At 64.3% G+C, this 12808-nt stretch overlaps 1 protein-coding gene across 1 annotated transcript in view; it reads left to right on the top strand.

The window, feature by feature from the left end:
* The window catches only part of PTK7 (protein tyrosine kinase 7 (inactive)), a 96148-nt gene extending 86359 nt beyond the window's left edge, over positions 1–9789 (top strand). The window contains exons 13-20 of the mRNA XM_073339839.2: positions 1142–1269; positions 2635–2838; positions 3748–3903; positions 6128–6360; positions 6966–7046; positions 7236–7387; positions 7479–7657; positions 8794–9789. Coding sequence (XP_073195940.1) covers positions 1142–1269; positions 2635–2838; positions 3748–3903; positions 6128–6360; positions 6966–7046; positions 7236–7387; positions 7479–7657; positions 8794–8954 — 1294 coding nt within the window. The 3' untranslated portion in view covers positions 8955–9789. The remainder of the gene's footprint in view (positions 1–1141; positions 1270–2634; positions 2839–3747; positions 3904–6127; positions 6361–6965; positions 7047–7235; positions 7388–7478; positions 7658–8793) is intronic.
* Positions 9790–12808: the final 3019 nt, after the last annotated feature.

Raw genomic sequence — 12808 nt, 5'->3', positions numbered from 1 at the left:
TGAGCCACTGAGGCGCTCAGGAGTGGGGAATCTCCAGGGAGCAGGAGAGTCCGTTCCCTTGCAAGGCCACCACCCAGCAGGCCTGGGAGGCCACTGGAGTCCCCGGGGGAGACCCGCCCAGGCCGGTGTGCTCAGGAGGGCTGTGTGCTCGGTGTTGGTACCAGTAGAGCTGGCCATCAGGTGCTGTTCTCCAGCTGTAGTTATGCCCTAGGACTCAGAGAAAGGTGGCTTCTCCAGGGGTAGGTACAGCCCTTCCCACGCAGCACTGCTCGGGGGCTGCACTGGACCAGTCTAGTTACAGGGCTGAGTGGAGACAGGCCTTCGGTCCGGTTCCCCGAGGGCAGGTGCCCACATCTGACAGGGCAGCGTCACCGCTGGCAGCTACAGCAGAGGGGCTGAGCGCAGGGTGGGCAGGGCGAGCGAGGCCCCGAGCAGGGCTGAGGCTTGAGGAGTGGTGCCTGAGTTCAGACTTTCTGCCTCCTGGCCCCTTTCACCAGCAGCAGATCAGGGAAGTGAGGCAGAGGGGAGAGCGCTGATGGGGGCCGCCAGTGCCCTGCATGCCTGACCCAGCACAGACCTCAGTTACGCCCTTTGCTGGGCCCCTGCCCTCTCCCGCGGGGTGTGCAGGGCGCATGCCTCTCAGCACCCAGCCGGCGGTGAGAACCTCTCCCGTCTCAGCGGGGTCAGTCGCAGTGGGCAGTGCCGGGGGGGTCTTGCCGGGCTGACGGATTCGAGGCCCGAGACAGATGTTCGGCTGGATCAGGTGCATGCACAGGCGTTCTGGGAGCGTGCTGGAAAGCCATGGAGGGGCACTTGCTCTGCACAGAGCCATGCTGTGTTGGGGGGAAGTGCTTTGCAGAGGACTGGGTGGCTGCCAGCTCCGTGCAGGCCAGGAGGCCCCTGGAGGAATATGGGGGTAGCAGAGCTATTTTGAGAAAATATCACAAAGAATTCCCACGGTCTCCCTCCTGCCGTCCCTGGCTGCACGGACCCAACAGGAACACTGGCCCTTGACCCCTGCCGCTTCCCTCTGCTCTGGCCTCACGCACTGTGTCCCGGGAGGGCCTTGCCTGGGGTTAGCGCGGCGCCTAGCACACGGGACACCCCCGAAGTGCTGCCCTGCGGGTGCCTGTCATTACAGGATCCAGATCATGCCCAACGGCTCCTTGGTGATCTACGACGTCACCACGGACGACTCCGGGAGGTACACGTGTATTGCTGGCAACAGCTGCAACATCAAACACCGTGACGCCATCCTCTACGTCGTAGGTAGGATGCGCCCTCGAGCCCTGCTTGGGGACTCGGGCAGGAGCAGCTCAGCCCCCGGCGGGGAGGCCTGGGAACAGCGGCTGGGGAAGGCAGGCGTGTGTTTCCCCTCTGTATAGGCACCTCTGTGCAGTCGAGGGAGGGTCTCCTGTTCCTATAGCACCGTTTGGCCATGCCAGCAGGCCACCATCGTTGCACACGGTGCCATGAGGGCAATGCGGAGACAGCCAGGTGGGGTTTGGAGCTGGACCACTGGGGCTTCAGGGGCTCCCTGTGGCAGCACAACTAAGGAATTGGGGTCAGGACTCACTCAGGGCAAAGAGCACCCCCCACTGAGTGCCCGCCCAGCCAGGGGCTCCCCTGCCACACGCACCCACTCAGCCGCGTCCCGCCCAGCCAGGGGCTCCCCTGCCACACGCACCCACTCAGCCGCGTCCCGCCCAGCCAGGGGCTCCCCTGCACACACACCCACTCAGCCGCGTCCCGCCCAGCCAGGGGCTCCCCTGCCACACGCACCCTCTGAGCCGCGTCCCGCCCAGCCAGGGGCTCCCCTGCCACGCGCACCCTCTGAGCTGCATCCCGCCCAGCCAGGGGCTCCCCTGCCACTCGCACCCTCTGAGCCGCGTCCCGCCCAGCCAGGGGCTCCCCTGCCACACGCACCCACTCAGCCGCGTCCCGCCCAGCCAGGGGCTCCCCTGCCACGCGCACCCTCTGAGCCGCGTCCCGCCCAGCCAGGGGCTCCCCTGCCACGCGCACCCTCTGAGCCGCATCCCGCCCAGCCAGGGGCTCCCCTGCCACGCGCACCCTCTGAGCCGCATCCCGCCCAGCCAGGGGCTCCCCTGCCACGCGCACCCTCTGAGCCGCGTCCCGCCCAGCCAGGGGCTCCCCTGCCACGCGCACCCTCTGAGCCACGTCCCGCCCAGCCAGGGGCTCCCCTGCCACACGCACCCACTCAGCCGCATCCCACCCAGCCAGGGGCTCCCCTGCCACACGCACCCTCTGAGCCATGTCCCGCCCAGCCAGGGGCTCCCCTGCCACACGCACCCACTCAGCCGCGTCCCGCCCAGCCAGGGGCTCCCCTGCCACACGCACCCTCTGAGCCGCGTCCCGCCCAGCCAGGGGCTCCCCTGCCACACGCACCCTATGAGCCGCGTCCCGCCCAGCCAGGGGCTCCCCTGCCACACGCACCCTCTGAGCCGCGTCCCGCCCAGCCAGGGGCTCCCCTGCCACACGCACCCTCTGAGCCGTGTCCCGCCCAGCCAGGGGCTCCCCTGCCACACGCACCCTCTGAGCCGTGTCTGCCCAGACAGGCCACATATTGAGCTGTGCGTTGTGCTGTCATCTCACACTGCGTCATTTGTTCCCCAGACAAGCCGGTTGCAGAAGGGGACGAAGGTCCCAACAGCCACACGCCCTATAAGATGATCCAGACTATCGGGCTGTCGGTCGGGGCGGCCGTCGCCTACATAATCATTGTGCTGGGCCTCATGTTCTACTGCAAGAAGCGGAGGAAGGCCAAGCGGCTGAAGAAGCACCCGGAGGGCGAAGAGCCCGAGATGGAGTGTCTGAATGGTAAGGCCTTAGCTGCCAGCCGGGGCTTGGCACAGGCCTCCCACACAGGCCCCAGTGCGTTGGGAGTGGGGACCGACAGGGGCTGCCTCCGTTTCCATCAGCACAGAGCCCTGTCTACCCCAGGCAGGAGCGTGGGGTGGGTCCCCAGGCTCTCCCAGCAGGCTGCGCTGGAGGTGTTGGCAGGGCAGTGCCAGCAGAGGCTGGCTGGGCTGCCCCATGGCTCAGCTGGCGGTGGCAGGTTGTGCAGTGACCCAGCGAGCGGCACGGAGAGTTCCCCGCAGTGCGTGGATGCAGTGCCCTCTGGTGGGCACGGCAAGGCAGGGCCCGCTCTGTGGCTTTCCCTAGCAGTGGGGAGGGTGAGAACTGACCCCCATGTCAAGGCATTCCCTGCTCCCCCTCCCCCAGCCTGCAGGCTGAGCTCCCTTCAGGGGGCACATGCTGGAGGGCTGCGTTGGGCATGGCATGCTTGCTGGGCCAGCAGCCATGTGCTGTCTGCCCGGGAACTCAGGTGCCGGTTCCTCTGGTGATCGGTAGAGCCCATGCAGTTGGTGTGGTAAAGGAAGGTCTCCCAGGGACCAGGCCATTAGCTGACCGGGGCTTGGAGAAGCCGGTAGCACCCTGCAGCCCATAAGGAGCCTGGTGAGGCTTGCTGTTGTGCAGGGGGACGCTGGGCCACGGGGTGGTTTTGCCCAGCTTTGGTGTCAGGCTCACAGGCCCACGGTCCCTAGCGTCACAGAGGGCTGCTGAGCTCTGACAGTACGTCCAAGTCTTGCTTGGGTCTGAGTGTGGGGAGGGGCTGAGCGCTCGCTTCACACCGTCTCCGAGTCCCATCTGTGGCATTGAACTGAGATCCTGGCCGGGTTCCCTGGCTGCCCGCGCTGGGTATGATGGCCCCTGTTTTCCTCGCAGGTGGCGCTCTGCTGCAAAACGGGCAAACCACGGCCGAGATCCAGGAAGAAGTGGCCTTGACCAATCTGGGCAGTAGCTCCGGCGCTAGCAAGAGGCACAGTGCCACGGACAAGATGCACTTCCCCCGCGCCAATCTGCAGACCATCACGACGCTGGGTATGGGCAGTGGGGCTGCTTCAGACCCGAGTGCTAGGTCCGGAACCAAGGTTCAGCCAGGACGTGACGCTTCCCGGGCTGGGAGCCACCTTCTGCTGCCTGCCCCCAGCCCGAGGGCGTCCTCCTGTGCCAGCTGGGTGTTCGCTCCTGGGTGTCTGCTACTCAAGCACTCTCCTCTGGCTGCACCAGCCCTGCCTTTGCCCTGCAGCCTGCCAGTCCCTGAGTCTCTTCCCAGTGTCCCCCTGTGGTGTCCAGCCCCTGATCATGGGATACCCACAGAAATCCCAGCTCCTCCCTGCCCACATGAACAGGGTACCCCAGCTCCCGGGTTTTACCTTAGACACACACAGTCCTCCAGTGCGGTTCCAGTCAAACAGGAGATTTACTGCAGAAGGAACAGAGATTCAACTAGAAACCAGCGTGAGCAATGGATGCAAATGGTTACATCCGAAACAAATCGTAACGCGCAGTAGGCATCCCCCTGGCCTGTCTGTTAGATTCCACCCCCCAAAGTTCAGTCTTCTGCAACGTCTGCCAGTCCCCCCGCCCCCCCCCTCCGCAGGTAGGCACCCAGTCTTGCACGAAGCATTAAATCTCCCCCCGCACACACAGCTTGCAGTGGTGATGGGAATTGAGAAGTTACAAGCTTCCAGCAGAGCCCTCACATGCTCAATGCCCTGGGAGCGGTGCATCAGGTGCAGTGAGTTTGTAAGGTCTGAGACAGGAGTTGCTTGTAAAGACTAGTGAGCCCTTTGCCAGCTGGCACCAGTGGGCCTCTGTCACCCGGGCACGGCTCTCAGTCCCTAGGGGCTGTAACCCCGAAGGGCTGTTTCCCTGTGCCATGTTCTGGGGTCCTGCAATCAGCCGCAGCACCAGCACAATGGAGAAACCTACCTGTGGGGCCTGGAGCACACAAGCGACGGACCAGCCCCATCAGCATGCATGGGGCGTGACCCCCTCTGACAGAACACTGGGGATGAGACCTGTCGCCCTCCCCTACCCCCTGGGCACAGAAATGCCCCCAGCTGGCTGGCCTACAGCCTGTTGCTCCTGATGCACAATCAGACTGTCCCGTCCGGCCCCTGGCAGCGCTGGCTCCGGGAATGCCCACTCGTACAGCGTTCGTGGGCCGAGCCGACTGGGCCCTCTGCGGATCAGCGGACAGGAGCACCCGGCGGAAGGGGGCGTCGGCCGTATCGCCGTAGCTTTACCGCTACCCTGGCTGCTTGCCCTAAACATGGCTGTGACTCGGCCAGCCATACCCTGTGCATGCAAGTAGACGCGCATTGTCCCAGTACGCTGCATGCCGATCTCCCTGCTGGCCAGACTGCCCCAGCGTGCTTACCCCAGAACCGGGGCTTGTGAAAACCCCAGGCTGGGCACAGCCCTTTAATCTGCCATCCAGGGCTGGCCCCTCTTCGTCCAGATGGGACTGCCTAACTGCGGCATCTGGGATGGAGGGGTTAGCTGCCCCCGGTGACGCCTGCGGTCCTCAGGCAGCGATCGCCCCTCCCTGGCCACACAGTGGCAGCCGGGCTGCATGTGCACGGAAGGGATAGAAGGAACGATCGGTGACGCGCTGGGAGTGTCGTGCGTGTGGCTCTCCTCGCACACTGATCCCCGATTTATTATTTATTTTCTTCCTGGGGAGTTTCCTTCCTTTTGAACGGAAACGAGATGATGACGCCAGGGAGCGTCCCGCAGCTCCCCACCCAATGGGTGCCGGAGAGGGAGGGCATGCCCCCGTGGACGTGAGTGCCAGCTGAGCCCATGCCAGGTGGCTTCCGCCCTGGGGACCAGCCGCCTGTCCCGTTGCGTGGCCGCCGTTCCCTGCGCCCGCTGAATGGGCCATTCTCAGAAGCGCCCTACAGGGTGGTGTGGACGGCCCTGTCTGCGTTGTCTGTCCCTCAGCCCCCTCGTTTTGGGGGTGGCAGTCCTGCTGGCTGCTTCGAGAGTAACGCTGGGTCAGCCTTCTCCTCCCAGCTTAGCGTAGGAAACCAGGGCGGCAGCGTGGCCTAGTGGGTAGGGTGCTGGACTGGGTCGCAGGGGACCTGGGGTCTTTCCCAGCTCTGCCCCTGGGCTGCTGGGTGACTGAGGTGAGTCATCCCCTCTCTGGGCTCCAGCTCTCCTGTTTGCAGCAGGGCAGGGGCTCGGGCTGTGCAGAGGTGGTCCTGCACACGCCCTCCGGCCCGCCTCCCGGTGACCCGCTGCCCTCTGCTTCCAGGGAAGGGCGAGTTCGGGGAGGTCTTCCTGGCCAAGGCGAAAGGCCTGGAGGACAGTGAGAGCGAGGTGCTGGTGCTGGTGAAGAGCCTGCAGACGAGAGACGAGCAGCTACAGCTAGACTTCCGGCGCGAGGCAGAGATGTTCGGCAAACTGAGCCACCCCAACGTGGGGCGGCTGGTGGGCCTGTGCCGCGAGGCAGAGCCGCACTACATGGTCCTGGAGTATGTGGATCTGGTAAGGGAGGGGCCCTGCTGGCTAGGGATGGGGCTGTTCTGGGATGAGCGCGGGCTGGGGGTTGCCATAGGGGGAGAGACCCTCTAGCGCCCAGGAGAAGAGGAGGGAGGCTGGGTTTGTGGCCAGGCCCTCCCTACCTCTGTCGAGAGGCCATTTGGCCAGCTTTTCCCTGGGGGGTCCAGGCAGGGCTCCTCTCCAGGATGGTCCAGGAGGGAGCAGAGACTCTGTGTGGGTCTGTCTTGGGCAGGGCCCTGGGCTAGTGCCGAGCCGCTAGGCCTCCCCAGTCCAGGGGCGCAGGGCAGGCAGAGCTCTCCGAGGGCCAAGGCGCGGCTGGGGGCCAGCTGGCCATGCCCATGGCTCGAGGAAGGGCTGAGCTGCGTAAGGGGCTCTGTAAGCTGGCCCCCAGCAGCCAAGGGGGAAGGGTCTAACACCTGGGGCTGGGAGGACGCCAGTCTCTCCGGAGCCCTCGCTCCCCAGCGCTGGCAGTGCCAGGGCCCCTTGCTGCCGCTCTCGCCTGCTGCCCAAAGGGCGGGGAGCTCGTGCCTCTGGCAGACAGCCCCTTGCTGTCCTGAGCCGTGCTGACGTGGCGATTTCGGCCTCGCCAGGGGGACCTGAAGCAGTTCCTGAGGATCTCCAGGAGCAAGGATGAGACGCTCAAGCCTCAGCCCCTCAGCAGCAAACACAAGGTAAGTGCGGGAGCACCGGTGACCCCTGGTGGGCTAAAAGGGCCAGTCTGCCCGGCTGAGGGCCCTGATCCTCCCCAGGATGGGCCCTGGAGCCTGCCCCCACAGGCACCGGCCCCGATCCGGCCCAGGCTGAGGGATGGGCCATGCTGAGATGCCCTGTGGCTGGCACTGATGTGTCTCTCGTGGCAGGTGTCTGTCTGCAGCCAGGTGGCCCTGGGGATGGAGCATCTCTCCAACACCAGGTTTGTGCACAAGGACCTGGCCGCCCGGAACTGCCTGATCAGCGCTCAGAGGCAGGTCAAGGTGTCGGCCCTAAGCCTCAGCAAGGACGTGTATCACAGGTACGTCAGGCCAGACCCTGGCTGCCTGCCCGCGGGTCCCCTGGGTGCGGGCGCTCTCCGGCCGGCCTGACCCCCCTGTCTCGCTGTGCAGTGAGTACTACCGCTTCCGCCAAGCCTGGATCCCGCTGCGCTGGATGCCCCCGGAAGCCGTCCTGGAGGATGAGTTCTCCACCAAGTCAGACGTGTGGTCCTTCGGCGTCCTCATGTGGGAGGTCTTCACGCACGGGGAGATGCCCCACACCAAGCTGGCGGACGAGGAGGTGCTAGCAGGTATGTGGGGCACCGCCCGCACCGAGGGCAGGCTGGGCTGGGCAGAGGAGGTCGCTGAGTGGGGGGGATATTCTGGGCTGTTGCCTTCTCTCCCGCTCCTGAAAAGACTGCTGGAGCAGCGGGTCCTGGCCAGTATCTGAGTCGGGCCCAGGGCTGGACAGGCCCCACGGTGACCCCACAGCGATCCCTGTGCCCTCCCTCAGACTGCTCAGTGCCTCGGCCCTGGCTGGCTCTCTAGGCTCCCTGCACACAGGCTTGGCGAGCGGCACGGTGCTGTCATCCGCCCTCCCCCCACGGGCCTTTGGCCAACGCCCCGCCCCGGGGCCTCCTGTCCCTCCCCCACGGGCCTTTGGCCAACGCCCCGCCCCGGGGCCTCCTGTCCCTCCCCCACGGGCCTTTGGCCAACGCCCCGCCCCGGGGCCTCCTGTCCCTCCCCCCACGGGCCTTTGGCCAACGCCCCGCCCCGGGGCCTCCTGTCCCTCCCCCCACGGGCCTTTGGCCAACGCCCCGCCCCGGGGCCTCCTGTCCCTCCCCCCACGGGCCTTTGGCCAACGGCCCGCCCTGCCCCGGGGCCTCCTGTCCCTCCCCCCACGGGCCTTTGGCCAACGCCCCGCCCCGGGGCCTCCTGTCCCTCCCCCACGGGCCTTTGGCCAACGCCCCGCCCCGGGGCCTCCTGTCCCTCCCCCCACGGGCCTTTGGCCAACGCCCCGCCCCGGGGCCTCCTGTCCCTCCCCCCACGGGCCTTTGGCCAACGGCCCGCCCTGCCCCGGGGCCTCCTGTCCCTCCCCCCACGGGCCTTTGGCCAACGCCCCGCCCCGGGGCCTCCTGTCCCTCCTCCCACGGGCCTTTGGCCAACGCCCCGCCCCGGGGCCTCCTGTCCCTCCCCCCACGGGCCTTTGGCCAACGGCCCGCCCTGCCCCAGGGCCTCCTGTCCCTCCCCCCACGAGCCTTTGGCCAGCGCCCCGCCCTGCCCAAGGGCTCTCCTGTCTCTCACCCCCACAGACCTTTGGCCAATGCCCCGCCCTCCCCAAGGGCTCTGCTGTCTGTTCCCCCTCTGCTGTCCCTGCAGGGGGCTGACACCCGCCCTGCCCCAGGGCTCTCCTGTCTCTCACCCTGGGCTTTTGCTGTCCCTGCAGGTTTACAGGCTGGGAAGATGAAGCTGCCTCACCCCGAGGGCTGCCCTTCCAAGCTCTACAAGCTGATGCAGCGCTGCTGGGCCCCCAGCCCCAAGGAACGCCCCTCCTTCAGTGAGCTCGCCACCGCGCTGGGCGACAGCCCGTCCGACAGCAGAGCCTGAGCGGGGAGCCAGCCCCTTGCGGGGGGGCGGGGGGAGCCCGGCTCCAGGATCGGACTGGGACGAGTGGGAGCCCAGAGGGACCATGGGTTATCACAGCTGGACTGGGCGCTGGAGGGGGCCTCTCCCCGGCCTGCCGGCATGGTGTCCTCCAGGCCCTACCTCGGCTCCCCACGGTGCTCCAGCCAGCCATTGTGTGCCAGCAGGGAATGCTGGGGGCCCCGGGCCACTTCCACACCCCCGACCAGGGGCTCCTCTGCTGCCCTGAGTCCCCAACACAGCCAGGCCCCGTCCTGGGGGGCTGGGCTCCATGCCCCTTGGCGCTGGGAACCTGGCAGGAAACCCCCATTCGGCTGAGATGCTGTGCAATGCAGCCCTCCCCTCTCCCCTGCGTGCCCCCGCCACCCTCTCCTTTGGGGCAGCCTGGCGCAGAGCTGTGGGCTGTCTCCCTGTGCCACGTCCCTGCCCGCTGTCAGACCAGGGGAGCCATGCACAGCCGACGCAGATCCTCTCTCGGAGTCGCCGACGAACCTGTGTATTTATTCAGAGGTTCTGCTCCCCTGCCCCGCCCGTCCGTGCTAGGCCCCAGCGTGGCCCTGCACAGTGAGCTGAGCGGCAGGACCACCAAGTGCCTGGCATATGAAGGAGATTCTCACTCGCTTTCCTGACTATCCAATGCCTTCTTTTGTATGATTCCCCAGGGCGGCGCCCCTCTGGCCCCAGTGTGTCGCGCTGACCCCTCCCCGCCGAGAGCCCTGGTGTTCGTTTGGTTGCGCGGGGGCTGTGACAGCCAAGAGGTTTTTTACACGCTGCTCTCAATAAAGAATCCCTTTTTGTAGCTGCTGTCGTCAGCCTCCTTCCCCCCTGCAGAGGCTGGGCGGATCCTGCACCGGCTGTCGTCTCAGCCAGCTCTCCAGCGCCTGTACCTCGCACGCACCGGCTGTGGGGTGAGGCAGTGCAGCCCTGCTGGGCGAGGGGCACGCGCGCTGGCTGGCATCCCTGCTGCTGGGACGGCCTCCCGCCTCTCCTGGGAGCAGGGCATGGAGCTGGCTGGGAACCAGGGTGCTCTGCAGGACGTGGGTTTGTCTTTTCCAGGGAACAATTCAGGTTTGGGTTTTTGGTGAAAAGCAGAAAATCAAAAGATTTCCATCCCAGCATGCTGCCACAGAGCCTCCTGGGCGTTCTGGGTCAGGGAGCCAGTCCCCACCTGCAGGCCTCTGCTAGGGTCGCCCTCTCCACTGGCCAGCCCCAAAGCTTGCCCCCCCCCCCATGCCTTGCTCTGCACCCAGAGCCCCCAGTGCTGGAATCGCCCGCAGGGTGCCTGGCAGTCCCTGTGGCAGGTGGCACTGGCCCGGCATGTTCCCAACACCTGGGCGCAGGGGGGAGCGAGGCAGTGCTGTGCCTGTGGGGCCTGAGGTCCAGACTGCAGTGCTAAGAGGAGAGGGGGCACCAGCCCCACGGGGACCTGCAAGGGGCTGAGCTCTTGGGGCTCCCCGCGCTCAGGCATGGAGGCTTTTCCCTGAGTGACGGCAGGGGTAACACCCAGGTGCTGGGACATGGAGCATCCAGGCTGGGCAATTCCTCCTCCCCAAGAGATGGATCTGTGGCCTCTGCCATCTCCCTGCATGGGCCATTCTGCTGCCAAGGCCCTGCGCTGCCTGTACCCCTGCCTGCCAGCCACAGGGCGCAGTGGGGTCTGCTCCTGGTTGCTATGCTCAATACAAACCAGAGAGACTCATAGACTTTAAGGCTAGCAGGGACCATCATGGATATCCAGTCTGAGCTCCTGCATATCACAGGCCACAGAACCTCGCCCACCCCACCCCCTGCTGGAATAGGCCCCTAGCCTCTGGCTGAGTGACAGCCTCAGAGGCAGGCGAATCTCTCCCCCAACTGCCCAGGTCTCTGCCAATCTGCCCTGGGGGAGGATTCCTGCCTGACCCCAAATACGGCGATCAGTTAGACCCTCAGCATGTGGGCAAACTCCACCAGCCAGACACCTGGAAAAGAATTCTCTGTGTAACTCAGAGCCCTCCCCACACTGGGCCATCTCCAGCTGGGAGAGATACTTGCTAACAGCAGTCGATGGGCCACATGCCATTGTAGGCAACATCAGACCATCTCCTCCAGAGACTTCTCAAACTCAGTCCTGGCACCAGTTAGGCTTTGCCCCCACTGCTCCCCGGGGAGCCTGTTTCAGAACTTCACCCCTCTGATTATTAGAAACCTTCGCCTAATTTCAAGCCTAAACTTGTTGATGGCCAGTTTATAGTCATTGGTTCTTGTGTCCGCATTGGCGCTTAACTTAAATAACTCCTCTCTCTCCCTTGCATTTATTCCTCTGATGTATTTACAGAGAGCAATCGTATCTCCCCTCGGCCTTCATTTGGTTACGGTAAACAAGCCAAGCTCTTTGAGTCTCCTCTCATAAGGTTAGTTTTCCATTCCCTGATCATCCCAGTAGCCCTTCTCTGCACCTGTTCCAGTTTGAATTCATCTTTCTTAAACCTGGGAGACCAGAACTGCACACACTATTCCAGATGAGGGCTCACCACTGCCTTGTATAATGGTACTAACACTTCCCTGCCTCTACTGGAAATACCTCCCCTGATCCAGCCTAGGATTACATTAGTCTTTTTCACAGCCGCATTACATTAGCAGCTCATAGTCATCCTGTCATGGCCTAATACACCGAGGTCTCTCTTCCTCTGTCGCTTTCAAATGATACGTCCCCAGCTTATAGCAAATATTCTTGTTGTTAATCCCTAAGTGCTTGACCTTGCACTTTGCATCATTAAATTTCATCCCATTTCTATTACTGCGGTTTTCCAAGTCCTCCAGATCTTGTATGATATTCCGGTCCTCCTCCGTATTGCCCATACTTCCCAACTCCGTGTCCTCCGCAAATTTCATTAGCTCACTCCCACTCTTTGTGCCAAGGTCACTAATGAAAATGTTAAATAAGACTGGTCCCAAGACAGGTCCCTGAGGTCTACTGTATTAATTTACAGGGAAGAGATGGGCCAAGGGTGCTACCTAACCCAGTCGCTGTCCAGCACGGAACAGTGGTAAGGTCTGATCCTGTTTCATCCCAGGGCCTGGTTGGAATTCAGCTGGCGCTGGTATGGGTGGGGATGCCACCTGGGTCCCTCTCTCTGACCTGGTCTTGGCAGGACGGCTCTCAGGATGGGGATGCTGAAGGTCTGGGTTTCCAGGACATGGTCGGGGTGGCAGCCATGGGGGAAGCTTGGGGAGGGGCCAGGGAGCTGGGGCAAGCCAGGGCCAGCGGGTGGCTGGGAAGGGCAGCAGAGCTTGGGCACAGGATGCTCAGGCTGTCGCCTTGCATATGTTTTTCTGCCCCCTTCCACGGCCAGGCAGCCCAGCGGCTGGCATCTGCCCACTCTCCCCCGGCCCAGCCGCCTCCACGTGCTCCATGCTGGGCTCTGCCAGTCTGCAGACGGCTCCGGGCACCAGTGCCAGCCGGGCAGGCCCCTGGGCGGCAGGCATGTTCGGCACTCGTTTCCATGGCAACAACATCCCAGGATGCACCAGGAACTGAGATTAAAGCATAATTTTAGCACCTGCTAAAGTAACAAAATTCTGCCCCCCTTTCCCCCACCCCTCAACCCACCGCTGATCCTGTAGGAACCAGGACTTCAAATTTCCTGATATTCGTGCTCAGAATCAGACCTAGAAAACCAAGGGGCATGGGCTGGTTTGGGGGGTGTGGGGACAGGGAATGGGGCCTTTCCTCTCTAGGGGGCACCGGCTCTGATCCGGCCCCAAGACATGGGACTGGCTGATCGGGAGGGTGGGGTGGGATTGGGGTATTTCCCCTCTAGGGGTGTTGGCTCCAT

The sequence above is a fragment of the Lepidochelys kempii genome, chromosome 3 (assembly GCF_965140285.1).
Source record: "Lepidochelys kempii isolate rLepKem1 chromosome 3, rLepKem1.hap1, whole genome shotgun sequence".
NCBI lineage: Eukaryota > Metazoa > Chordata > Testudines > Cheloniidae > Lepidochelys > Lepidochelys kempii.
The sequence above is the reverse complement of the archived record's forward strand: the minus strand, read 5'-3'. Positions and strand labels throughout refer to the sequence as shown.